At 42.0% G+C, this 27,418-nt stretch overlaps 1 protein-coding gene across 1 annotated transcript; it reads right to left on the bottom strand.

The window, feature by feature from the left end:
• Positions 1-27,365, bottom strand: MDH1B (malate dehydrogenase 1B). The gene is made up of 11 exons (XM_061148916.1): positions 27,253-27,365; positions 22,649-22,761; positions 19,313-19,447; positions 18,986-19,128; positions 16,481-16,977; positions 11,367-11,508; positions 9,835-9,998; positions 6,535-6,674; positions 6,166-6,217; positions 3,999-4,079; positions 1-820 (listed from the first exon to the last, which is right to left on the bottom strand). The coding sequence occupies exons 1-11, from the start codon at positions 27,272-27,274 to the stop codon at positions 741-743; spliced, it is 1,569 nt and encodes a 522-aa protein (XP_061004899.1). The 5' UTR covers positions 27,275-27,365; the 3' UTR covers positions 1-740.
• Between the last annotated feature and the right edge of the window lie 53 nt (positions 27,366-27,418).

The following is a 27,418-nucleotide window of genomic DNA, read 5'->3' as shown; positions in this document are numbered from 1 at the left end:
CTAGATCATCAGCTAACACTGAACTCACCTCCCTGTGCTAGACAGCAGCCTCCCGCTAGCTATCTGTTTTACACATGGAATTACAGATCACTTTTATATGGATAAGCCACTGTCAGGGGCAAGTGGGTTTCTAGCCAAACTGCTCCGTGAAGTGTCTACCAACCTCCCTCTGAAACTTTGGTCACTGGCAATGTTCCAGCATTTTCCGGCTCCCTCCTGTACAGTTTTAAGTGAAGAAGTGGTCAAGACGGAAACAGAATAGATTATTATTATCTTCTGGATATACAACTCCTTAGGCAGATTTTTAAAATATAAGCCTCTATACAAATATATGCAAGATACGTATATGTAAGTACGTATAAAAATTTCCCAGATTTCCCCTGTTAAAGAGATTTCTCACTTGGGCTCGTCAGGGTCTTCCTTTCACCCATATTCTGAGAAGGATCCTGACAGCCATTTCGAGTTTTGTAATGAGGAATTGAGAAGAACAAGACATAGGAGCTGGAGCTGAAATTAGAGTATTTGAGGAGAGACGAGGTGGTTATGACACGGAAGCAATTTTGGGTTTAAAATAAAATTTCCTTCCATCTTTTTTTATCTCTCCTTCAAAGCATCTATGAGTATGAGAAAGAGTTATTTCAAAATTACTTCAGTTGCTGGACTGTGTTTTCTGACCGCAAGGTCATTCTCTAAGACTGGACGACGTCTGTCATGATCACCAGCACTGCGGAGATTGTTTATCACTCGACAGACTCACCATCTGACAGAATTAGATCTTTTTCATCATCTGGCAATAGATCAGTAAACAAATCTTTATAGTCTGAAACAAAATTAGATAAAACATGGTGGGTTTAGAACATAACTAACAGCCCACGAGATGTTCTATGTGAGTGCTTTTCAAACTTTGTTGACCATTACCCACTATAAAATTTTTTTTAACATTCCAGATCAATACCTGCACTTGTCTGCAAGCAATGAAACAAAAAGCTACACGATAAAATACCCGTTTCTAATTTATTCTTACCCTTCTCTTTTCTACATACCTTTTTCTTTCTATTAATATTCTATTTAGTTTACTGGAAAAATGAACTAAATAGAATATTTAGTCTCTGCTCTTCTTACTTACCTTTTATTATCTATTTTATTCTAGCTCAAGAAAAATGCTAGTTTTTATATCCACTTCATACCTACTAAATTTTTTCACAGTTTACCTTTCGATATGGAAAGCACCATACTGTTATAATTGATTCCAGTGCTCATTAAACAAATAGCCCCACAACAACCCAAATTCAACCCCATTTTTCCCACTTAACCATCATTAAAATTTTTTATGAATTAGTTAAGCCTAAGAGCCTAAAATTTTAATGAACAACTTATATGATTCTGGTGCAAAGACTCCACAATTTGACTTTTCCTCCTCTGTCCTGGGAAGCTTCCAGTCATCCCCTTCATGACAGACCTTATAGTGTTTGCTCGATCCTCCCACAGGGGCCCCAGTGGGCTCCTGCTTTCCATGGGCATTGCTTATCACCAGCTGGGTTGACTGTTACCCAGATACCTAGAGACACTGGTCTAACTGGACCTCTTAAGATACATATTCTGAGTGGAACTGAATTTGCCATGCTCCTCTGGACAGTGATTTGGTCAGCTTGACCAACCTCTAGAGGAAGCTAGATTTGTTCATCAAGTCTGCCCCCATCCATTTCATGCTTTATCCAGCCACCCACCAGGCATGTTGTGGAGCCTTCCATCAACCATTCAGCCGAACAGTTGATGGCCTCTACCTATCTCTTTCAGCTCTCTCCATCCTTTCTGGATTCCCTGCTCTGTCCCAGCTACCCTGCTTATCATCTGAATACAATTTGATGCTGCCAAAGCATCAATTTGATGCTTTGACTGTGTGCATCACAATAAACTGTGGAAAATTCTGAAAGAGATGAGAATACCAGACCACCTGACCTGCCTCTTGAGAAACCTGCATGCAGGTCAGGAAGCAACAGTTAGAATTGGACATGGACCAACAGACTGGTTCCAAATAGGAAAAGGAGTATGTCAAGGCTGTATATTGTCACCCTGCTTATTTAACTTATATGCAGAGTACATCATGAGAAAACACTGGGCTGGATGAAGCACAAGCTGGAATCAAGGTTTCCGAGAGAAATATCAATAACCTCAGATATGCAGATGATACCACCCTTATGGCAGAAAGTGAAGAACTAAAGAGCCTCTTGATGAAAGTGAAAGAGGAGAGTCAAAAAGTTGGCTTAAAGCTCAACATGAAGAAAACTAAGATCATGGCATCTAGTCCCATCACTTCATGGCAAATAGATGGGGAGACAGTGGAAACAGTAGCAAATTTTATTTTTTGGGTTCCAAAATCACTGCAGATAGTGATTGCAGCCATGAAATTAAAATATGCTTACTCCTTGGAAGAAAAGTTATGACCAACCCAGACAGCATATTAAAAAGCAGAGACATTACTTTGCCAACAAAGGTCCATTAGGACCTTGACCATAGTCAAGGCTATGGTTTTTCCAGTAGTCATGTGTGGATGTGAGAGTTGGACTATAAAGAAAGCTGAGCGCTGAAGAATTGATGCTTTTGAACTGTGGTGTTGGAGAAGACTCTTGAGAGTCTCTTGGACTGCAAGGAGATCCAACCAGTCCATCCTAAAGGAAATCAGTCCTGAATGTTCATTGGAAGGACTGATGCTGAAGCTGAAACTCCAATACTTTGGCCATCTCATGCAAAGAGTTGACTCATTTGAAAAGGCCCTGATGCTGGGAAAGATTGAAGGCGAGAGGAGAAGGGGACAACAGAGGATGAGATGGTTGGATGGCATCACCGACTCAATGGACATGAGTCTGAGTAAACTCTGGGAGCTGGTGATGGACTGGGAGGCCTCGTGTGCTGCAGTCCATGGGGTCGCAAAGAGTTGGACACGACTGAGTGACTGAACTGAACTGAACAGTTTCACACCTCTGGCCCTGCCTGGACTCCCTGACATGCCTGCTTTGCTCCTGTTTTTCCTTCTGGTGGGACACCTTTTGCAATCTCTTCCCTACCTGCCCCTCCATTAGCATGCCTCCTTTTCACCAAATTACAGGAGTGATTCTTACTCCTCCTTTGAGGCTCAGTTCCCATTTTATCTCTTCTTGAAAGCCCCTTTCCTGATGCTCTTTATGTGGTTCCCCTATACCCTGGGCCTCTCTGTCATAACACTTATCTCTCAGCAGGGTAGTTTTTGCTCTGCTTTGCTGTCTCCCACGCTAGATGGTGAGCACTTTGAGGGCAAGGAAGATATCTGATCTATGTTGACATTACTAGCACCTCTCACAGTGTGTGTGTGTGAGTGTGTGTGTGTGATAAAAATACATAACATGGAATCTACCCTTTTCACAAACTTCTAAGTCTACAGTACAGAACTGTTAAACATATGTACATCGTGGTATGGCAGTTTGCTAGAATTTTTTCATCTTGCGTGACTAAACCAGCACAGTTTCTGAATAAATAAATAAGTGCCCATTTGATTATTTTTACCATCTTAAGTCTCAACTAGATTTCGAAATATTATTAAATTTCCTTCTTCATACATTACAAGGACCTGTTCTTTCCTTGTGAGTTTCTAGATTACTTACTTTGTTCCTTTGGGTCCTATCTTGCCCTGTTTCGTTGCATTTTTAAATTTACCGTGTATCTCGGTGTTTACTTTTTCATATTCTCCAGGGCTCCTTTCCCTGCATTTGTGTGGCCACTGCTGCCTTACTATGGGCCCCAGTGTCTTTCACAGTGACCAGCATCTAGAAGGTACTTAATGAATATCTGGTACTTTCCTTCAAAGATTTCAATAGATTTTTAACAATGATATTTTTGAGTATAGGATGAGGGAGATGAAAGATTTAACTCCCATTTTATAGCTAACAGATGATCCTTTCTCTGAAATTTCATGGTAAGCCTTGCATAAAAGCACACTTCTTTTTTCCAAATGATATACCTACCATTTGACACTTTTCGATGTCCCTGATGGTCATTTTTGGACGGTAAGGTGGTCGTTACATCTTCTTGGTTTAAGTCAGTTTCTAAAAGTAGGGAAATTAAGTATTAAACTAATTGAAAAGATTAAATAAATCTTATACATGAATTATCTCATTGATATGATAATAAGCAGAAATTTCCACAACCTGCTAAGTTCTGATTATTTTCAATGCTCTAATCTTGGAATCTTTGGAACAATGTTTTGGGCAAGGTACAAGGGTCCAATGGTGACAGAGTCATGATCAAATGAACACACATACATATATATGTGTGTGTATGTGCACGCGTGTGCGTGTGTGTGTGTGTATGGGGCTTCCCTGTTGGCTCAGATGGTAAAGAATCGGCCTACAATGCAGGAGACCCAGGTTAGAAGACCCCCTGGAGAAAGGGAATGGTTACCCACTCCAGCATTCTTGCCTAGAGAATTCCAAGGACAGAGAAGTCTGGCGGGCTACAGTTCATGGGGTTGCAAAGAGTCAGACATGACTGAATGACTAACACATATATGTATATGACTTAAATTTTGTTAATAAAATCACAGCACAAAATCAGGTCATTTTCTTTCAGAAAACCTTCTACAATGCAAGGGTTATGGGAAATTTAGGACCAATTTAGTCAATGGAGTCAAGTTTAGAATGACTGCCTTATCAGTCAATATCATAAGAGGAGTTTGAAACTCTTGCCTGCCAGGCAGGAAAAGAGCGCCTTACATTCTGAGCATGCAAGAGTTTGAGGTAAATGCAACTCCTCATTGGACTTCTGTACCCACTCCCACCTGCATGCTGTCTTGAGGCTTTGTTTGGTCTGGCCCACTCCTGGCGACTTGACCACCAGCCAGAACTGGGTCTCAATTCTCAAAAGGTACCCTCTGCGCATAACCTCTTTTCCTCGTGGTCTCTCTACACTTCCTTGCACTGCTGGTACTTTGACCTCATTAAACCTTCTTGGGTATGACCAAGGGCACTCTTTTGTACCCTGCCAGCTCCTTTTTACTAGTTAATCCATTCTGAGGGGCAGCAACTTCTTGAATTGGTTGAAATCTGTATCACACTGATTGTTAAATGGTTTCAATATTACCCTACCCCTGCCTAGATTTTCTAAATTTTATTTCTATTTATTGCTTTCTTCTTTATCCAACAGAGACCCCCTGTAGTCTATTACTTCATCAGCTTTCTTTCAATTACCCTTGTCTTCACTGCCTCACTTGCTTCCAACCCAAATGCCAAGCAGAGTAACAAAAGTGAACCCATTTTCTGTCCCCATGTTCAATACCAATGACCAAATCATCAGAGCACCCATTTAGGGTGCCAGTCAAACAAGACACACCCATACAAAAAAAAAATAGGAGAAACAGGAAAACTTTGGGAAGATAATTTGATATTCCATATAAAGTCATCATGGAAATACTCAGAATTTTGTTGGAATACTGTATAGTGTCATCTTTATTCCAAATGTTATTTGTATTCTAAGTGCAGGCGTGGCCGCACTCGCTGATATTTCAGAACTTACTGCAAAGTAAGGTCCCATGGACATGGGAACCTGGTGGGCTACAGTCCATGGGGTCACATGGACATGACTTAGTGACCAAAGAACGGCAACAATACACAAAGTTTACAAGGGAAAAGGGAATAGTGTCATTGAGATGTGGTTTCGTGGACTTCCTTGGTGGCATAGTGGGTGAGAATCTGCCTGCCAATGCAGGGGACACGGGTTTGATCCCCAGTCTAGGAAGATTCCACATGCCGTGAGGCAACTAAGCCCGTGCCACATAACTACTGAGCTTATGTGCCTGCAAGCCGAGAGCCCGTGCTCCATAACAAGAGGAACCCCTGCAACGAGAAGCCTACAAGCCGCATCTGGAGAGCGGCCCACACGCAGCACCAAGACCCAGCATAGCCAAAAACAAATAAGCAAAAGAAAAAACTTTTTAAGGGTGTGATTTCTTTAGCATTCTTATCAGATACTTTATTTCAAAAGATACACTAAACCTAAAGTTTATTTTGTCAATAATTTACCTGAAAAGTGATGAAATATGGATATTTATTTATATTAAATAGTGATTTTATTTTAACACATATTTCAATACTATTTTAATAGCAGCCCTATAAAATATCGTATCTAATAGATTACCTGATTGATACGGCTGAAAATTTGCCAACTCTCCAAGTGCAACAAGTTTCTCCTGTGGAAAAATTTTGCAAAAAAATTTTGTAATCAGAGAATTAAATGACCACATTACTAACCTAACCATTCTTTACTAGAAACGTACTTTGATTCTGGATATTTAAGTAACCAACTACTATCTTTAACATACTAGACATTATACAATCAAATAAGTAGTGTTCTTCTGCGGATTTCTCCAAACTTCTATGGCCTTCTATTGTTTCTAGGAATAAGATGCAAATTGAAACCGCAGTAAAACAGTGTATGCCTTGATCTAGGGGAATCCATTTAAGACCATTATTAAAATCAGTTTCCTTGTGGCTATTCTGACATTACCTGAATTAGATCACTTGCCATTCTGATCATTGTTTGTTGACTTATTTCTGTATTTTTGAGATCTGTAAGAACCACCCAAGTTCCATTCTCAAATTTCACAGGCATAGAAAAGACAATCCCTTTAGGAATCCCAAACTGGCCTGCAGGGAACAAACACAAAGCAAAAAGAGACAGAAGCACTCAGATAAATAAAGCTTCCCGGTGACACTGCAGAGAAGGACAGACCTAGTTTTTAATGACATGGTTTTTAATGATAATAGCGGCCCTAAACTTCTGCTCTTCCCTCTTTATCCCTTTCATCCTTGCTAGGTTCAGATGGCCTGCCTCTGCCTCAGGGACTAATGCGGTCCTTCTCTCCCATCTCATCTGGATTCCTCTGGTCTGCCTCCTTAGCTTTTCCTTGGGCTTCTAGGTGGTCCCTGAGCCCCAGACACTTGTCCAATCTGGCCTTTGCTCTTCCAACCTACGACTGCAATCACAGAGCCAAGAGTGAGCACTGGGAAGGAGAGCTGGTGATTTTCTCACAATTCCAGTTCCCAGTTTAAATGTGCTCCAAATAAAAAGATTGATAATGTTTATCACAATCATTTTTCGTGCCTCAATCAAGTAGGAAAATTATTCACACCATTCTAGTCATCAAAAATGTTGTCACTATGGAGAACAGTGTGGAGGTTCCTTAAAAAACTAAAAATAAAGTTACTATATGATCCTGCAATCCCACTCCTGGGCATGCTTGTGGAGAAAACTCTAATTTGAAAAGATATATGCATTCCAAAATTCATAGCACTATTTACAATAGCAAAGATGTAAAAGTAACCTAAACGTCCATTGACAGATGACCGGATAAAAAAGATGTGTTAACATATTATAATGAAATACTACTCACCCATAAAAAAGAATGAAATAATGCCATTTGAGTAATATGGATGGACCTAGACATCATCATACTAAGTAAGACAAAGATAAATACCATATGATATCACTTATATGTGAAATATAAAAAAAAATGGATACAAATGAACTTATTTACAAAACAGAAGTAGACCCACATACATAGGAAACAACTCATGGTCACCAAAGAGAAAGAGGGGAGGGATGAATTAGGAGGATGGGATTGACTTTTACATACTGTGCTATGCTGCGCTCAGTCATGTCCAACTCTTTGTGACCCCATGGACTGTAGCCCGCCAGGCTCCTCTGTCCATGGGATTCTCCAGGCAAAAATATTGCAGTGGGTTGCCATACCCTCCTCCAGGGGATCGTCCCAATCCAGGGATCAAATCTAGGTCTCCCGCATTGCAGGTGGATTCTTAACTGTCTGAGCCACCAAGGAAGCCCAAGGATACTGCAGTGGGTAGCCCATCCCTTCTCCAGAGGATCTTCCTGACCCAGGAATTGAACTGGGGTCTCCTGCATTGCAGGCAGATTCTTTACTAACTGAGCCACCAAGGAAGCCCATATATACACTACTATACGTAAAACAGATGACCAACAGGGAACCAACAAGGACTTATTGTATAACATAGGGAACTATGCTTAGTATTCTGTAATAATCTATATGGGAAAAGCATCAGAAAAGTATGTGTATATATATGTATATCTGAGTCACTGAACTGTATACCTGAATGTAACACGACATTGCAAATCAACCATACTTCAGTGAAAATAAATGTTGTCATTAGGGCAAAATATTGAGGAGAGTCAAGAAACCAGGAAACCAGGATCTGGAAGACTTTTCCATAGAGGATGTCCCACTCTGTCCACTCTGTTTGGTCTGTAAGGAACCAACCTTACAAGCAGACAACAGATGGGAGCTTATATACCTGGTACCATCTCAGGGACACAAGGATCACTTGCTTCTCACCTCACTTGCCCCCAGCATTGAGCACTTATTGATGAATTCCTATAGAGATGAACTAAACTTTATTTTTTTTTTTTTTGAATCTTCGTTCCCTGCCCCCTGCAATGGAAGCACAGAGTACTAACCACTTCCCTAATTATACCAGGGACTTCCTAATTAAACATTTTACCAAAAAAAGGTGAGGTTTTACATGCCTATTTCACTAAAAAGGTAACATAGTGGTTTGAATTCACATGATGGGGATGTTCATGCACTTTCACTTTAACTGAACAAGACTCTTTGAGCATCTACCCATGAAGGAGCAATAAGAAGACCCAGCCAAGGCCCTGCCCTCAGAGTGGATGAACTCTAATGGAGAGGACATATGCAGCTCACAGCCCATCCATAAAAGCAGGCTGTGATATCCTCTCTGATAGGGGAACACATGCTATGTGAGTACAGAGGAGAGACAGACATGAATTCTGACTTGCAGGATTTGGGGAGACTTCCTTGAGCTGTACCACAGTCACTGAAACAATGGGAAGAATCACAGTTCCATTAATAATATAAAGGATACAAGAGGTGGGTCACACCGGGGAGCAAGACAATAGGTTTAATTTGGTGTCTGCCAGTTTGAAGTGACAACATGACATCTAGGTGGCAATGTTTGATAGGGCAGGGCTCAGCAGTGAGACCCGGGCCTGGAGCTTTGGGAATGAATGGGCTTTGCCCAGGGAGAATGGAAAACTAAAAGGTAAGAGATACTCTAGGTAGAGCCTACACTCTAGGTAGAGCATCAGCTATTCTTTCTTTCCTATATTTTAAACACGGAAGTGCTTTGTATAGTTTTTAGCAGATTAAAATAGTAAGGATATAAAAATATATACACATCTTTTGCGGATGGAGAGCAAGCTTTCCACATCCCGGTTGCTGCCTGGTACCCAAAGAGCTGTGCCCTTTGTATCTTGCATCTGTGTCTTTGCTCCTGTGGCTCCGGCACCCAGGTGTTTTTCCCATACTTGTCTGTCAGGGAAACATGACTCAGACTTGCAGGTGACACTTCTGAAGTGTCCCCTCCTTTATGATGTCTGTCTTGATCTTCCTGCTGCCTACTGAAAACTGACATTGCTTTCCCCTCCTCAGCTGGGAAACAGTGAGAAAAACTCAATGGGATGATTTCATTGACATATGTGACTCTCCTTTTCTCTGCTGTGAGTTTCCTGATAGGCAGAAGCCAGGCCTTCTCCCTGTGTGTGCTCCCAGCACATACACACAAACTACTGTGGCATTGCTGAATGGACGAGTGAAGGAATGCATGCATGCATGATTATGGAATCGTGAAAATCCAGGTAGCTCACAGAACCTGTAAGGAGGTAGACAGGTGAGGACACAAAAGTAGGAGCACAAGGCATACACTGAGGTTTTTAACCATCATAAGACATGAAAAAACCCAGATTTACCTTCGCTCAACACCCCTAGAGACACAGTCTCCCCTGGGGGTGAGCCATGGCACCAGTATTTCAGCGTAGTGGCCACACTGTGTGCGGCTAACATGCCTCCAAATTGTCTTCCTGTGGCAGTCAACGTTTTAAGACTTGCCACAAACTCTCTGCTTACCCACTCCCTGTGAGGAGAGAAGGAAACAATTTTACAACGGAGAAAGGACTAGGAATGGAAAAGAATGTTCCCTGGGTCAGTGCATCGAAACAAGAAATCACCTCCACAAAACAGAAATATGACTTCCTGAACCCCTCTTCAAACCTCCTCAATCCCACAAAGAGTCAACTGAAAAGTAATGAAACAGGGCAGAAAGGAGTCCTAAAGTTTCAAACTAAAACCATGATGAAATCAATATGAACACAGAAGCGTGGCCAAAGCCTGCGAGAGCAATTTCATCACAAAGAATGTATCCTACGTAGAGGCTATCTTGGAGCCAGGGGTATCTTTCATTTTAATTAAAATAATATCATGAAATGTTGACTTCCTCATATTGGGAAGTAAGGAATTATTAAGTTTTTTATAATCTGAAGTTTAAAAACTCAGGGAATGGCCCAGCTGGACTAGAACAATCATGAAAAGGCTGTCCCTGCTGAGCCAGCACAACAGCTCCAGGGGATGCTGGCCCCGCCAGGAAGTCATTCAGTGGGACCGCAGGAACCATCCTCCAGGATGGTGAGCCCAAGGACACAAATTCTAGGCATAAGTGAGGGAAGGGAAGGGAAGAAAGGGCTGATGAAATGCATGTGCTACCACTGGGAAAGTACCGCAAAGCTTAGAAAAAAGTTCCAAATGCGTCCCTCTGTCCACTTCTCCCATACTCTCTTTGTGATGTTGGTGCTGACTGTGACGGGCACAATTCTGAGGGCCTTGCCTGTCTGAACCCATTTCGTCTTTCCAGGAACCCTGTAAGGCCCGTACTCTGTTATTGTTTCCAGTTGGCACATGGAAAAACTGGGGCACAGAGACGCTAAGTAACTTCTCTAAAGCCACACAGCTAATAAGTGACTGGATGAGAATTCCAGCCCTGGTGGCTTGGCTCCAGAGACAGTGCTTCTTAGTGCGTCTCGATTCTGTCTCTCCTGAGACTGAGCACCCAGCTTGGCCTGGACCTGCTCACCATCGGAATTCCTAATTCCTGAAGCTTGTTTCAACTAGTTTCGATTTGAACACATATCTCTGTCTTTGCATTAAGCACTTTACATAGGTTTGCTTTAGCAATAACATTAATGGAATATGTGAACCACTTTAAGGATAATCTGACATATAAAAATTCATAATTCCAAAATCAAATAAATTGGAGGTGGGGTCTGACTAGTTGAAATTCTGTGGAATTTTCTTTGCTTCTTCAATAAAAAGAATAAATGAGGCTGAGCATGAACAATGTCAGGTTATTTTTGTACACAGATTTCTAAGATGATTTTTAAAAGATTGTAACAATTATTATATGTTTATTCAATCTTGTTAGAATACTTCACTTAAAGAGATACCATACCTATCAAAAAGCAGGCTTAAAACAGGGCGTGAATAGTGCGGAGGTCCCCAAATAGCGCTCTCATATCTGTAAACCTTGGCTTTTCTCAGATCAACGTAGTTATTTCCACTAATATTACCCCAAATGATCACATCTTTGATGCCTGTGAAGAAAAGAAATTTTAAAAATAATATAACATAAAAAATGGCCTGCAGCCTTTCTCTGTTTGTGTGCTTGTTTTACAACTGGTCCTTTTAAAACAGACAAATTTATGCTCCCTAAAACTCTGCAAATGATGTGGATCATCTCCTTAATTGCCAGGGTTTGGCCATTCTTAATAATGGCTGTGGGTGGTGAGGGCACGTGACTGAATTCAGGAGACACTGAAATGCTCCCTGAGTGGAACTGCTACTGAAAATGAAACCCCTGCTGTGGTCCTAACTTCACCACTCTGCTTGCCATGAAGAGGATTTTTTTTAATCTGCTTTGATTCTGACAGTGAGTCCTTAATTCTAGACTAGAATGAAAATTTGGGTAAGTCGCTTGACTCCCTGCATGGCTTGCATTTCCTGCAATATGGGGGTGTTGAAATAAGAGGACCCCCGAGGAACATCTTAATCCACAGAGTTACTGAATCAGCTTGTATGTAGGAGGTACTTTTAGATGGAGGCTCAGAAGAAAACAAATCAGCCCAAATTCCTGCAGTATTCTGGGGGTGGAGGTGAGTGAGTGAGAAAATAACTACTAAAAACATGATATGTACTTTGAAGAAAAAGAAGAGGATGCAGTTAGAGAGAAATGGGGATTGGCATTTAATACAATTCTAATAATTGTGGATTTTTTTTTACAAATGTAACCAAGGTGAAAGAAGGCATTATTGATTTATTTATGAAGTTATTTGCTTAAAAACTTAATTTCTTATAATTTCACACCATTTTCTAGTATGGTGATAGAATTCTTCCCTGTTCTGTATGAGCTAAGTTTGCTGTTGGCTTCAAGTAACAGAATATCCTTCTGACTTAGCTTAACTGGAAGTTCACTTTTCTCAAATCATAAGTAGAGGTAGGCAGTAACACTGGTGTTTGTTCAGCAGCTCAAAGATGTTACTGTCTTGGCCTTCCCCTCATGGTCCAAAAATGACTCCAGCAGTTTCAGTTATCACACTCATACAGTTGTGTTCAAAGGCAGGCAGTAGGAAAAATAATTTTTCTTGTAAGCTTTAAGGCCCTTTATGGTTCTAAATGCCTTAAGTTACGCTAGAGAAAATTATAGTGGACATCTGCTATTTTTCCCTTAACATCTCTATTTTTTTTTTTCCCTTTAACTGCATACAGGTTTTTCTTTAAGGTACCCTTCCCCAATTTCAGCCCATTTGTTTTGGGTAAAGCTGTTCTCATACCTCAAGTTTATCAATGGTTACGAGACAGAGATTCCAGATTTCTGATCACAACAGTTGATCCGATCTCCTGTTCTGATCACAAGAGTTGAACAGATCTCCTCATCTCCGATCAGGAGATGGGCACATGGTCCAAGATTGAAGGCAAAAGGAGAAGAGGGTGGCAGAGGATGAGATGGTTGGATAGCATCACTGATTCAATGGACATGAACTTGTGCAAACTCTGGGAGACGGTGAGGGACAGGGAAGCCTGCTGTGCCATAGTCCACGGGGTTGCAAAGAGTCAGACACAACTTAGTGACTGAACAACACATGGTCCAAGCATAGCCAATGAGAAAATATTCTGCTAGATTTTATACAAAGAATTAAGAGAGTTGGTTTTTTTTTTTTTGCCCCATGGGGCCATTTTGCCACTTTTTAGAGAAAGTCAGTCTGAGAATCAGCCCAAAGCTATGGAAAGTAGAGCTGAGTGATGAGCCATGTGACAGCACAGGCTTGACGTCATCATGTAAATTCCAGCATCTGGCTATGCCTGAAATAAGAACTACCCCTGCACTCTTATGTGGGAAAACACCCTCTGTCTGACTTCCGTCTCTTTGAGTGGACTTTCTGTCACTTGTACGAATCGAAAAGCAGAGGAGAAAAGGAAAGTTATACCCATTTGAATGCAGAGTTCTGAAGAATAGCAAGGAGAGCTAAGAAAGCTTTCCTCAGTGATCAGTGCAAAGCAACAGAGGAAAACAATAGAATGGGAAAGACGAGATCTCCTCAAGAAAATTAGAGGTACCAAGGGAATATTTCATGCAGGGATGGGCATAATAAAGGACAGAAATGGTATGGACCTAACAGAAGAAGAAGATATTAAGAAGAGGTGGCAAGAACACACAGAACTATACAAAAAAGATGTCATCACACAGATAATCATGATGGTATGACCACTCACCTAGAGCCAGATATCCTGGAATGTGGAGTCAGCTGGGCCTTAGGAAGCATCACTATGAACAAAGCTAGTGGAGGTGATGGAATTCCAGTGGAGCTATTTCAAATCCTAAAAGATGATGCTGTGAAAGTGCTGCACTCAATATGCCAGCAAATTTGGAAAACTCAGCAGTGGCCACAGGACTGGAAAAGGTCAGTTTTCATTCCAATCCCTAAGAAAGGCAATGCCAAAGAATGCTCAAACTACCACACAATTGCACTCTTCTCACACGCTAGTAAAGTAATGCTCAAAATTCTCCAAGCCAGGCTTCAACAGTACATGAACTGTGAACTTCCAGGTGTTCAAACTGGTTTTAGAAAAGGCAGAGGAAGCAGAGATCAAATTGCCAACATCTGATGGATCATAGAGAAAGCAAGAGAGTTCCAGAAAAAATCTATTTCTGCTTTATTGACTATGCCAAAGCCTTTGACTGTGTGGATCACAACAGACTGTGGAAAATTCTGAAAGAGATGGGATCACCAGACCACCTGACCTGCCTCTTAAGAAACCTGCATGCAGGTCAGGAAGCAACAGTTAGAACTGGGTATGGAACAACAGACTGGTTCCAAATTGGGAAAGGAGTACCTCAAGGCTGTATATTGTCACCCTGCTTATTTAACTTATATGCAGAGTACATCATGAGAAATGCTGGGCTTGGTGAAGCACAAGTTGGAATCAAGATTGCCGGGAGAAATGTCAATAATGTCAGATATGAAGATGACACCACCCTTATGACAGAAAGTGAAGAACTAGAGAGCCTCTTGATGACAGTGAAAGAAGAGAGTGAAAAAGCTGGCTTAAAACTCAAGATTCAGAAAACTCAGATCATGGCATCTGGTCCCATCACCTCATGGCAAATAGATGGGAAACTGGAAAAACAGTGACAGACTTTGTTTTGGGGGGTTCCAAAGTCACTGAAGATGGTGACTGTAGCCATGAAATTAAAAGATGCTTGTTCCTTGGAAGAAAAGTTATGCCCAACTTTTTTAAAAGAAATTAAAAAGTATATTAAAAAGCAGAGACATTACTTTGCCAACAAAGGCCCGTCTAGTCAAGGCTATGGTTTTTCCAGTGGTCGTGTATGGATGTGAGAGTTGGACTATAAACAAAGCTGAGCACTGAAGAATTGATGCTATTGAACTGTGGTGTTGGAGAAGACTCTTGAGAGTCCCTTGGACTGCAAGGAGATCCAACCAGTCCATCCTAAAGGAGATCAGTCCTAGGTGTTCATTGGAAGGACTGATGTTGAAGCTGAAACTCCAATACTTTGGCCACCTCATGCGAAGAGCTGACTCACTGGAAAAGAACCTGATGCTGGGAAAGATTGAGGGCAGGAGGAGCAGGGGATGACAGAGGATGAGATGGTTGGATGGCGTCATCGACTCAATGGACATGAGTTTGAGTAAACTCCGGGAGTTGGTGATGGACAGGGAGGCCTGGTGTGCTGCAGTTCACAGGTTCGCAAAGAGTCAGACATGACTGAGCGACTGAAGTAAACTGAACTGTACGGAAAACATCTCAAGTAAGCATCCCAATGCACTACGTCTGAGAAACAGGTTTATGTGTGACTGAACTCAAGGAAAATTTTGAAAATGTTTGCTACCTTCTTGGCATCTGGAATTTTCCTGAAATGATTCTCCATGGAGGCTTACCTAGTTCATGTCACTTTAACTCTGTCATTGCCAACTTCCTCCCTGCTACTCCACTTCAACTGCTACCCCTCTATCACTTCCCTTTCTTTGTCCCAACTGGTCTCCATTTGTTTTTCTTTTCTACTTCTCCTGTGCTCCCTTTAAACACAATGCATTTTCTGATTCTATCTCATCCTCTTATGATTCTGGAGTCTACCAGCCCAAACATTACTAGGAACAGAAACTGATGAGATAGCATAATCTTAACAAGTTTACTGTCCTTACAAACCATTACCATGTGCCAGGCACTCCTCCAAGCCCTTTTGAAATGCTATCTCTTTGAGTCTTGGCATCAATTCTAGGAGGTAGGTGGTACACACATCCTGATTCTATAGGTGAGGAAGTAAATTAGAGTAAGGTTAAGTGATTGCCCCAGGTCACACAGCTGGGAAGTGGGGTGGGGCCATTTTAACAGAGCCCTGAATATGTTTTCAAAAACACTGATGACCTTAGATAACTATTCTCATGGGGGGAAAAAGATTGAATATTAAGTTTCAAATTACTACTTGAAAAATAGAATCTTATTATTTAAATATTTGTTTCTTAATTTTTATAATGATGTTAAAAGATCAGCTAGTCATAAAAACTAAGGAAATCAAACCAGTCAATCCTAAAGGAAATCAACCCTGAATATTCACCAGAAGGACTGATGCTGAAGCTGAAGCTCCAATACTTTGGCCACCTGATGGGAAGAGCTGACTCATTGGAAAAGACCCTCATGCTGGGAAAGATTGAGGGCAGGAGGAGAAGGGGGTGACAGAAGATGAGATGGTTGGATGGCATCGCTGACTCAACGGACACGAGTTTGAGCAAACTCAAGGAGATTGTGATGGACAGAGAAGCCTGAATTTCATGGGGTCACAAAAGTGCTGGTCACAACTGAGTGACTGGACAACAACAATTAAAATGTTTTCACAGAGTTGAAATCACACAATCAGAAATTCTTGGCATCTGCTCCATACTTTCTAGTCCAGATATCCTGGCTGATTTTAGAAAGGACAGGTTCTTCCTGGAACCTGCTGGTGTGACATATGTTAAAAACCAGACATGGAAACTCGAGTTCACTCACATGAGGGAGTAACTTTCAGTTTTCTGGCCAGTGCTGCCTTCGCTTGGCCTTCCACACCCAAGGCCACAGCGATAATATTGCAGGCAAAGGTTGGGGCATATTTCATAAGCAAAGCTGTTTTGAGATTCACAAAGGTTTTCCCTCCCACAATAATTCTGGCAAATTTGTGAGCATTTTTCTCAATCAAGGATCCGTAGAGCTGACACAGAGAAGCTCTGCTGCGGATGCAGTCTTCCAGACTGTATATCTCCTTGTCCACGTGGTCATCCAGGATGATGATCACGTGGGCCCCGTGGAAGGCCTCCTCTGCTTGGGTGCAGATGGACACACTCTGGAGGTAGGGTGAGGCCAGGTCCTCAGCCTCTTGTTTGTGGCTTATGAGTATTTCTTCTGTGTGCTTATTGTCAAATAGGTTTATGCTGATTTCCATTTGTGGTCCAAACACTTCACCACTTGTCAAGATGGGAATTAGATGGTAGCAGGCAAGAGATGATGCACTAATAAAAATGGAAAACCAGATTATGAATGGTTAAATCTTTGGCTCCTTTTCAGGTTCTGTTCTTAATAGGTATTTTTTTGCATGTGCACTAATACTTGATTAGTATCTTAAATTGACATACACAGCCGCACAGATATTTTTAAGGCTAGGAATCAAAAGTAAAACAAAAAATTTATCACTGTTACCTTCTTGTTTTGGTTATCTGAAAACAATCCCAAGGTAAGAAGTGTACTTATTTATAAGGCTTTTCCAATTAAACAGAATAGGCAGAAAGCAAAATTTAAATGAACTGTGTCATGTTACTATAATTTCATGTTTGGAAGTGTGAAAGTGTTAGTCGTTTAGTTGTATCTGACTCTGTGCAACCCCATGGACTGTAGCCCACCAGGCTCTTTTGTCCATGCAATTCTCCAAGCAAGAATACTACAGTGGGTTGCCATTTCCTTCTCCAGGTGATCTTCCTGACCCAGGGAATGAACCTGCGTCTCCTGCATTGGCAGGTGGATTCTTTACCACTGAGCCACCAGGGAAGTCCATTTAACCACAGCTCTTTTCTATTTAGCCACAATTTAGCCGGTATTTGAGTACTCTATAGCTTGGCTGATAATGAGAGCCCTAATGACCCCTGTGGGGACTTCAGAAATACATCTGGGCACTTTTGATTTTCATACTGGGTTTGGAGACAGCTGCAATGGGGTTTTCAAGAGCATCTGTACCATTTTAATCCTTTAAAAATACCTAAAGCAGATGTAATATTAAATCTGGGTGTTTGGTTCATATATGGTTAGTACATCATTTTCAGTTCTTTTAGCATTTGGAATATTTCATAATAAATAATTTTTCAGATGAGCCTGTATATTAGGATACACACATAAGCAGTAAGAAGGGCAGTGTGAGAGACAGATTAAGAGGTGAGGAAAGGAAAGGGGGAGGGAGAGATCCAGTAAGATGGACAGCAAAAGAGAAAAAGAGAGACAGTGCAGAGAAAGAGAGAAAAAGCAGTGACAAACATTGAACGTGTCCTCCCAGCACTGAGAGCGAGGGTGATGAAAGTGAGAAAGAGAAAAAGAAAGAAGGGGCAGGAGTGAGGAGGGCAGGTTACAGAGCATGAGGGCATCGGGAAGACCCAAGGATGAGGATGGCGCTGGCACGTGTGGAAGAGGAAGAAGGAGGCAGTCAGGAAGACGGGGGCGGGAGGAAGGAAGCAAGGGGAAGGGAAGGATGGCACGAGGACGGACAGCGTGAGGCACACAGAGAGAGGGCGGGGGGCTGGAGACAGTCACGCAAAGTAAATGTCCTTGCTATAAAGCTGCTCTTAGATTCAGTATGTGTGTGTATTACATACACATTAAAACTGTATGTAGTCTAGAACTCATGGTGGTGGTTTAGTCGCTGAATTGTGTCCCACTCTGTGTAACCCCATGGACTGTAGCCCACCAGGCTTCTCTGTCCATGGGATTCTCCAGGCAAAAATACTGGAGTGGGTGGCCTTTTCCTCCTCCAGGGGATCTTCCCAACCCAGGGATGGAACTGGGGTCTCCTGCATTGCAGGTGGATTCTTTACCAACTGAGCTATCAGGAAAGCCCCACCACTATAAGTAAGTAAGTGAAGTCGCTTAGTCGTGTCTGACTCTGTGACCCCATGGACTGTAGCCTACCAGAATCCTCAGTCCATGGGATTCTCCAGGCAAGAATACTGGAGTGGGTTGCCATGCCCTCCTCCAGGGGATCTTCCTGACTCAGGGATCAAACCCAGGTCTCCTGCATTGCAGGCGGATTCTTTATGGATTGAGCCACCAGGGAAGCTCTAAAACTCATATATGGGGCTATATTAGGTGATATATATGCATATACATATATTGTGTATCTATAATAGTCTTATACCTACATAAAAATCTCAAACTTGACATTCAGATATTCTTCCATCATGTAATTAATTCCATATCATTTTTCCTTTCTAAACATAAAAAGCCAGTCTCATGAATCCTGGGATTTGATGGTCCCACCTGGTGATCCAGACCTGCAAGGGGTTAACAAGACCTTTCAGGGATTCCTTCTCCAGCTCTTTTTCTATATGTGTCCCCAGGTTTTCTTCAGCAACTCTCTTCATCAGCTCAGTTGTCATGCTAGAGGTGACACCATAGTAAAGCTAAATATTGGGAAAGAAAAAAATCAACAAGATAGCTGACAATGGCTGTAATGGAAAGTTCTTGTTTCAAGCCCAAATAGAGTAAAAAGAGAGCTGAGAGACTACCTTATAACGAAAGACATTTGAAAAATACAATAATAGAGCAATAATGTTTCAGAAAGATAAGTCAACTTAATTTTTATACCTGTGCATGTTCTAGGAACTCGTTATATCCTCCCAAAAGCAAACCCTTTCCTCCACGATCCAACAGCTCTCTCCAGATGATAGGGGACTTGTTGTGACTCCACCTATTCTTTTTGCACAAATCTTTCAGCCACTCCTATGGAATGATATTGTCCATGAGAAGTCACACATTGCATCTGCCTTGGAATTCAATTCAGTACTTTGGCCTTCAAACAGTAAAATTCTAGTTTTTTTTTTTTTTTTTTTTTTTACCACCTCTGTGTATACATAATAAAATTTAGATATCTTTAAACTGTAAAATACAAATATAGAAATAGTGATGAGTTGAGTAACAGATTAATCAAGTAAGAAAGAGCATTCTTCAAATTCACTGACCAAATAAAGGTATTGAAAGTTGCTCTCTTTCCTGAGCAGACCTGAAGTGCAAGTGTTTAGCTTTAAGTAGAAGCCAAATTTTCTGACTCAAACGGTCTTTTGTATGAGCTGTCTCTGGTCTTAGGGCCGTATAAATTTGATATGGCTTTCCAAATATGTGAGTATAGTTTATATTTTTTAGACTGAATTAATGAGCTAAAATTATCTGGGGATTTCTGATAATATTTACTGAGAAAAAGCTGAAATCATCATTATCTGGTTTACACACACCAGGCCTTCCAATGATAATACCTGCAGAGAGAAAGAGTGCAATGTTGCTATGGGGATAAACCATGTGGCAACATCCTTGTCTTTGGAGGTGTGTGTAATGAGGCTGCCTTACAAATAACATCTTAGAAATGAATTTCCCTTGTTGACGTTTTCACAATGATGATGCCCCCATGGTCCCTCCGGCTGCAACCGAGGCTGGCCAGTGAAGTATTGGTGAATCTGGAAGAAAGGGACTCTACCTCAAAGGCCTTCAGCAGCAAGCGGGGTATGGGGATGTCCTGGCAGGAGCTGGGAGAGTATGTATAGAACTGACCCCTGAGGGAGCTGAATCAGGAGTGGAACATAAACCTGGATGAGAGAATTTATCAAAGTGAGTCACTCTTCTGTTCAAGAGTGCTCCCTGACAAAGACCTCATAAGAGTGTGCTAACATGTTGCTAGGACGGTTCTTCAAAGCTTTGAGAAAGGGATGAAATAAAACGGAAATGCCAGAACTGTCATGAAAGATCACGGAAGAAGGGATGAAAATGCTTAGGAAAAAATGGGCTCGTTACAGTGGGTATGTTACAATGGAGGGCTGGAAACTCACTAGTCCGCTGTGTCCTCTGGAAGGGCCTGGAGGACACTACATTCACCAGAGTGACAAGGAATGCTCCCATGAGAAGGGTCTCAGCATCACTGAGAAGCCCTGTGTGGCTGTCATTTCTGGGCCATGGCTGTAAAAGCTCACGCTGTTATAAAAGAGCTGGACCCCCTAGGAAGTGGGATGATAGAATTCTGAAATAAAAGAAGACGGGGGCAGTGCCCACAAGAGACTGTCTACTGTGAAAGAACCACTAAGCAACCCCAGCAGTAAGAAAACTTAGACAGCTGAAGGCACAATGGAGGCATGAGAAAGTTATGCAATGGCCCAAGAACACAGTTATCACTCCACAGAGCTAATGCAGCCATTGCTACTGCCATTAATGCTGACTTCCTGTTAATAGTGCTATCCCTCGAAGACGACAACCAGCCTCTTGGTGGCAAACTGATTACGTTGGATCCCTCTTCCCTGGAAACAGAAGTGATTTATCTCGATTTTAATCAACATATATTCTGGGTAGAGAATTGCCTTTATTGTTTGTAAGACTTTGGCCAGCACCCTGTTCAATACTTTTGAAAATGTTTAACCTGAGTGTGGGTAAGCTCTGGGAGTTGGTGATGGACAGGGAAGCCTGGCGAGCTGTAGTCCATGGGATCACAAAGAGTCGGGACATGACTGAGTGACTGAATTAAACCTACCACATGGTTCCTGCATAATGTCACTTTGAACCAAGAAGCCCAGCGCAGAGGAAAGGATGTATGGCTTTGAGCATGTAGCCAGGGGGTCCACTGGCCCTGTCATGTATGGAAGCATCTAGCAGCGCGGTTAGAGGAATGGAACAACCCACCAAAGGTGCAGGCACCAGCTTAGAGACTGATACCTGCACACCTGGGTAGTAGCTTGCTCAGTTTTGTCGGCAAATGGACAAGCACAGCGGTCACATCCTGAAAAAGGAGTTGAGACGAGGGCTTGGGCCGCTGAGGATACAGGTCTAAGTCACCACACCTACTGAGTCACCGGGATCTGCAGAGGGTGACGGGGCTCCACAAAGGATAGAAGAGCAGAAATGTGAGGAGTGTCAGTTACGGTGCTGAAACGATGTGCAGTGGAGACTACTGTCCGTTAACTAAACTTTGACAGAGGATGAGATGGTTGGATGGTATCACCGACTCAGTGGACAAAAGTCTGAGTAAACTCAGGGAGACAGTGAAGGACAGGGGAGCCTGCTGTACTGCAGTTCCTGGGGTCGCAAAGAGTCAGAAATGACTTAGTGACTGAACAATAACAATTTCTTATAAAGTTAACCAGAATTCTGGAAGAGTTGTTCCCAGATAGTGTGAAACTTACTATGTGGAGCATGTGGATCCCAAAGGCACAACTGTTGAACTAGCAAATCCTGTCACATGTTGTCCCTATTTCTCCTTCGTGACCAAGGCATGCATGCCTTCTGCCACCGGGTTTATTGACTACTGATGTTCCAGTGCTGAGCATCTCTCTGGAAATTGACCTCAACCAAAATGTTCCTTTGCTTAAGGTTAAGTGTCTGCCCCAGGGCAGTCCACATCCTGTGACTGTTAGCTGTCGGAGAATAGAAAACTGGCCCCCTTGCTGACTTTGGGGGGTATCTCTGCAGGGTCATACCAGCTTTAGAGTTCCCTGTAGGGCCAGCTGCACAATCCTGCATCCTTCATTCTTTCTCAGGATGCTGTTCCCAAGAGTATTCCCCAGTAAAGGAAACTCCTTCACCTAAATGTCCATCTCAATTCAAATGAAGGTCATGTCAAGTAAACAAGTCCCTCATGCCATTAGAAATCAATATGAAGGAGAATTGAAAGTTAAAGAGCGCATACATGCCACGTGGATTCTTATAGGAAAAAGAACTGCCAAATTTATTCTACTTACTGATTAGGGCCTCATTTGTTCTACTAGGCACTAGGAAGAAATATGAATAATGTTTTGTTCCTGAGAAGTAGGGATTTATTAGTATCAAAATATCAATAGTACAAGAACATTCAATACTGGAAAGCTATCTGATACACTAGCTAATATTTAATAACCGGAGCACACTTTTATATGTATGTGAGTTTAACAAACTATAAAGGCCTCTTACCTCCCAAACATCAGGATGTTGTGTAATTTTATGTATCCGGAAATCAGGAAGATTCTTTTGTAAATAATCTGCCAGAAGTTCTGCTTTTGCATAATACGGGCAATCTGCTCTACCTAAAAGAGTTCAAATTAGCAATATTTTCTTTCATCACATGGAAATTATCATGTAGTTCTAAGCATTTGTCATATAATTATGGAATTAATCACACAGTTACAAGGTAATTTATATACAGTTATAACTTAAACTGTCATTCCATAAACTTTTGATTTTTATTATATTGGCAAAATAAAATGAATTTCATAGGAGAGCAGAATCATAAGTAATAAAATGTAGAAGGGAAAAAAAGACTAATGAATATTTATTCTCCAGTTCTATTTTAGACCTCAGATCCTCTAAGAGACTGCCAGGTTACTAATTAAGCATGAACTACTAATAATAAATGACTAATTAGTAGCTACGAAAAGGCAAAGTGTAAAGTGAGGAGTGGTAAAATCACTGGAGGATCTGATATGTGTGGCAGGAATGCTGTGGGAATGGGAAGTGGAGGGAGAGAGAAGAGTCTGGGATAACTTTTTGGCGTGGGTAGGTGATCCTGACCTTACTAGAGAGAAATTGTGGGTGCAAAGTTTCAATTATAGGCAAGTGCAGTTGTAAATGTCTGTAGTATATCTGAGTGGATATGACCATCAGGCAGCTGCATTGTTCAAATCTGAACAGCGGGCCTCATGTGATGCCTTAGGATACAGATTTTGCAATCATCAACATAGAGAAAGTGACAGCCACTCAAGTGGGTGGGACTGAATGGATGTCTGGGGCAGAGGACAAGGGCAACACCCTCTCTATGGCCTTCTTCCCTCGTTACTCCCAGTCACCAGTTCTTCAACCTTCTGGTGACTTCTAAGTCATCAACTCCTCTCAAACTCCTCCTATTATCTTCCCTATCTAGTTCAAATCCAAGGCTCACTAATTCAGACCACTCTTTGGCTCTTGTCTTAAATTCTCTTGCCTCACTGTGCCTCTGGCAAACTAGCCTGGTAAAGGCCTGTCACCCTGGATGAGCCCAATAATCTGCCTTTCCTGTGCCTGAGTTCCATGTACTTGGCACCCTGGGATAAGCATGGTAGAACCAAGCAGAGGAGTCATTATAAATTCATGGTCACCAGTCGCAATTGGCATCACCAACTCATGGACATGAGTTTGAGCAAGCTCCAGGAGTTGGTGATGGACAGGGAAGCCTGGCATGCTGCAGTCCACGGGGTAGCAAAGACTGAGCGACTGAACTGAACTGAGTCTCGGTTGGCCCCCAACACTTTCTGGAGATCCCTCTGTCTCCCTTAGCAGCACTCTCTTCTGTTCTCTACAATTACTGTTACAAACTTTGTCTACTTCCTTCTCTCGACTATTTTTCTGCGATATCAGAAGACAACAGGAAATTCTTTCTGCTTTACATAAACTAAACCAAACCATACAAAAAGGCATCAGCTGGGAAATCCCTCAACCTCCTGCCATCAAACCTATCAGCCTATCTGCGTTTGGACTCATTCTTACCTTCTTTCTTCTATTTGATGAAAGAGGGGTTCTACCTTCCATCCAGGTCTAATCTCACCACTTATGATCTGAACACCACCCTTTTCCACTTCTATTGGTTATCTCTCTAACATCTTAGCTCTGCTTCTAATGTTAGCTCTGCTTCTAATGGCCTGTTTCCATCATATTTAAATATACTCATTATATTTAAGTTTCTCTTGTCCTAAGAAATAAAAAGCCAATGATTCCCTTTAGCTATTGCCTACTACCTGCTCTTTTCTATTAAAGCTGTTTGAAGCAGTTCTTTACACTTGCCATCCCCAGTTCCTCACTTCTGTTTCTCATTCCACTGCAATCTGGCTTTTCATATAATTCTCTAGAAGGTCACCAAGGACCTTAATGTCACTAAATCCAATGGATAGTTTTTGATGCTTTTCTTATTGACCCTTGGTAGCATTTGTCTCCCTTCTACTCAAAATACCCACTATGGTGGGGGCATTCTTCAGGTTGTTTTTTTTTTCCTCCTTCTCTGGCCCCTCCTCATTATACTTTTAGGTTCCTTTCATTTATCAATTCATTAAAAGATTAGCATTCTGCAAGGCATCTTAGCTTCATTCTCTATGATTCTTCCTGTATAATCTCCCCCATTCTCTTGGTTTCAAGTAGAAATCTGTATTTCCAGTTTAGAACTATTTCCTTATCTATCTTTATATGTTCTTGTATTTTTTCAACTCCTTCTGAATGTCTCATAGGCACTCAGCATGTTTATCATGTTTTGTCACTATTCCCCCACAATATCTGCTCCTTCTTTTATGTTACGTCCATCTACCCAGTTATTTGGGCTTCCCAGGTGGCACTAGTAATAAAGAACCCACCTGCCAATGCCGGAGACATGGGTTAAATCCTTGGCTTGGGAAGATCCCCTGGAGGAGAGCATGGCAACCCCCTCCAGTATTCTTGCCTGGAGAATCCCACGGACAGAGGAACCTGGATTCAGTTCATAGGGTCGCATGAAGTCGGACATGACTGAAATGACTTAGCATGCACGCACCCAGTTATTTAAGGGTATTAGGAGTACTCACAGTATGAAGCCTGCTCTTCTGCTTTTTATCAATGACTTCCCATCTACCCAGTTATGCAAACTACTGCTAGAAAATAATTTTAACTCTTCCTTCCTCCATCCAGTTAAATGTCTAGTTCTATAGATTCTGTCTCTTTAACGTCTCCCCAGTCCATTCAGTTCATTCCAACTCCATTGCCCACCATTCCAGGCCAGGCCACCAGTATCTCCTTCCTGGACTACAGTACCTAACAGGGCTCTGGATAACCAGTCTTTTTCTTCTCACACTGTAGTGATAACACTCAGATAAAATGCAAATTATGTATTTGCATTTTTCTATTTTGCATTGATTATGTATTTACAAAATACAAAATCAATGTATTTTGCACTGATTATGTACCTCCTTTCAAAAGCCTTCCATGTACTTTGGGTAAAGTTTAAAATACTGAACATGGCTCACAAGAATCTTTTGATATATTATCTAACTGTGGCCTCAACTGATAATAGTCTCTTCCTTGTACTCTATGCTTCAACCCTATTAAATCTCTTTCAATTTTCTGCTTATATTCTCCATCATTACCCAACTAGTGCTCCTCATTCCAGCCCTGCTCCCAGCTATCCATGCCTAATTTACTCTCCTCCTTATAACTTCCACTCTGACAGGTTATGCTCATCTTTCAGGACTCTGATTAAAAAATCCCTTTCTCCGGGAAGTCTCTGCCACTGCTACTGCTCCAATAGAACCCAGCCTGGCCATTGCCACAAATGCTTCTTTGCACATTTGTTTACCACTGTCGTCCCAGCATACAGTCAGTCATTGCTCAAAAATATTCTTCTGAATGAAAAAAGAAACAAAGGAAACAGGTTTCAGGCAGATGGGAGATGTCAATTGTGTTGACGCTTCCAAGAGGTCAAATAAGACAATGACAGACAGCTCCTGTAAAAGTCATTGGTGATTTTAGTGAGGGCCATTTTGGAAAGGAGGCAGAAGTAGAAACCAGATTTAGGCAGCAGCAGAAGCCAGATTGAGGACCTGGAGACAGACGAACAGTCTACTCTTGAGAAAGTTGCTGAGAAGGAAAGGAGACAGGTACAACAGCCTGTTGCAGTAAGACGGTCTTCGGTGGTTTTCTGGATATCAGTCCACATTTCCAATCCTTCTCCTCCACTGCTGACAAGGTGGATTTCCTAAAATGCAAACTCATTAAGATACCTGCCTGCTTAAAAATTTTAAATGACTCCTCATTGTTTTCAAGATACAGCTCAAACAACTTTGCTTGGTGTCTCTGAAGGGCAAAGATCTGACTCCTTCTCCCATTCTTTTTTTTTAAGCCTTTAAAAGAATTATTTTTTATTTTTAATTGGAAGATGATTCCTTTGCAATGTTGTGTTGATTGCTGCTGTACAACATGAATCAGCTATAGGTATCCATACATCCCCTCCCTCCTGAGCCCCCCCACCCCACCCATCCCCAGTCTAGGTCCTCACCAAGAATCACTTTACTTTACCTAGTGTATGCCTCGACGGTACCCTCTCAATGTGTCCCACTCTCTCTCCCCTCACTGCGTCCAGAAGTCAGAACTCTCTGTGTTTCTATTCCTGCCCTCCTGCTCCCATATTTGACCCATGTCCAGTCACTTCCTCCATATCCAGGGACTTCTAGCCTCTGTCCCTTTATCTGGAATATCCTATTCCAAACTTTCATAAATCAGCTCATGTCACACCTCTCAGAGCCCTGTGCACATTTCCCTCATTGCATTAACCGCACCATCAAAATTATTTGTTTACGTGCTACAGGATCCAGTGAGACCAAAAGCATCCTCGAAGGCAAGGATGTCTTTCCCTTCACCGTATCCTGCTTCCGGCAGTGTTTGTATATAATGACTGCTCAATTTAAATTTTTGAATGAAAGCATCATAAAGCCTGGGTGGCCTGTATAGAAGCTGGGGCGGCCACAGGAGGTGAGCAGTCGTCGGTGTTTTTGAGGGATCTGCTGGCGTACGGGTGTATCACTCACCCGCGAGCACGAATTTGGCCATGTCGAAGCCGGGACGCTGGGCCTGGGACCGCGGCGCCACCGTTTCCAGGTAACCGCACCGCCCAGGACTTGGCGCAGGCGCACTCTCAAGCTGAGCGCGGACTCTGGCGCTCAGCTGGAGAGATGCTGGGGTACAGAGTTATAC

This window comes from Dama dama, chromosome 8 (assembly GCF_033118175.1).
Source record: "Dama dama isolate Ldn47 chromosome 8, ASM3311817v1, whole genome shotgun sequence".
Taxonomy (NCBI): Eukaryota; Metazoa; Chordata; class Mammalia; order Artiodactyla; family Cervidae; genus Dama; species Dama dama.
The sequence above is the reverse complement of the archived record's forward strand: the minus strand, read 5'-3'. Positions and strand labels throughout refer to the sequence as shown.

Coding starts and splice junctions, on each gene's coding strand:
- MDH1B (XM_061148916.1), bottom strand. CDS start 27,274: ATGGCCAAATTCGTGCTCGCGG. Junction 22,762..27,252: donor GGCCAAATTCGTGCTCGCGG/GTGAGTGATACA, acceptor GAACTCTTTTAG/GTAGAGCAGATTGCCCGTAT. Junction 821..3,998: donor ACATCGAAAAGTGTCAAATG/GTAGGTATATCA, acceptor ATTTTGTTTCAG/ACTATAAAGATTTGTTTACT.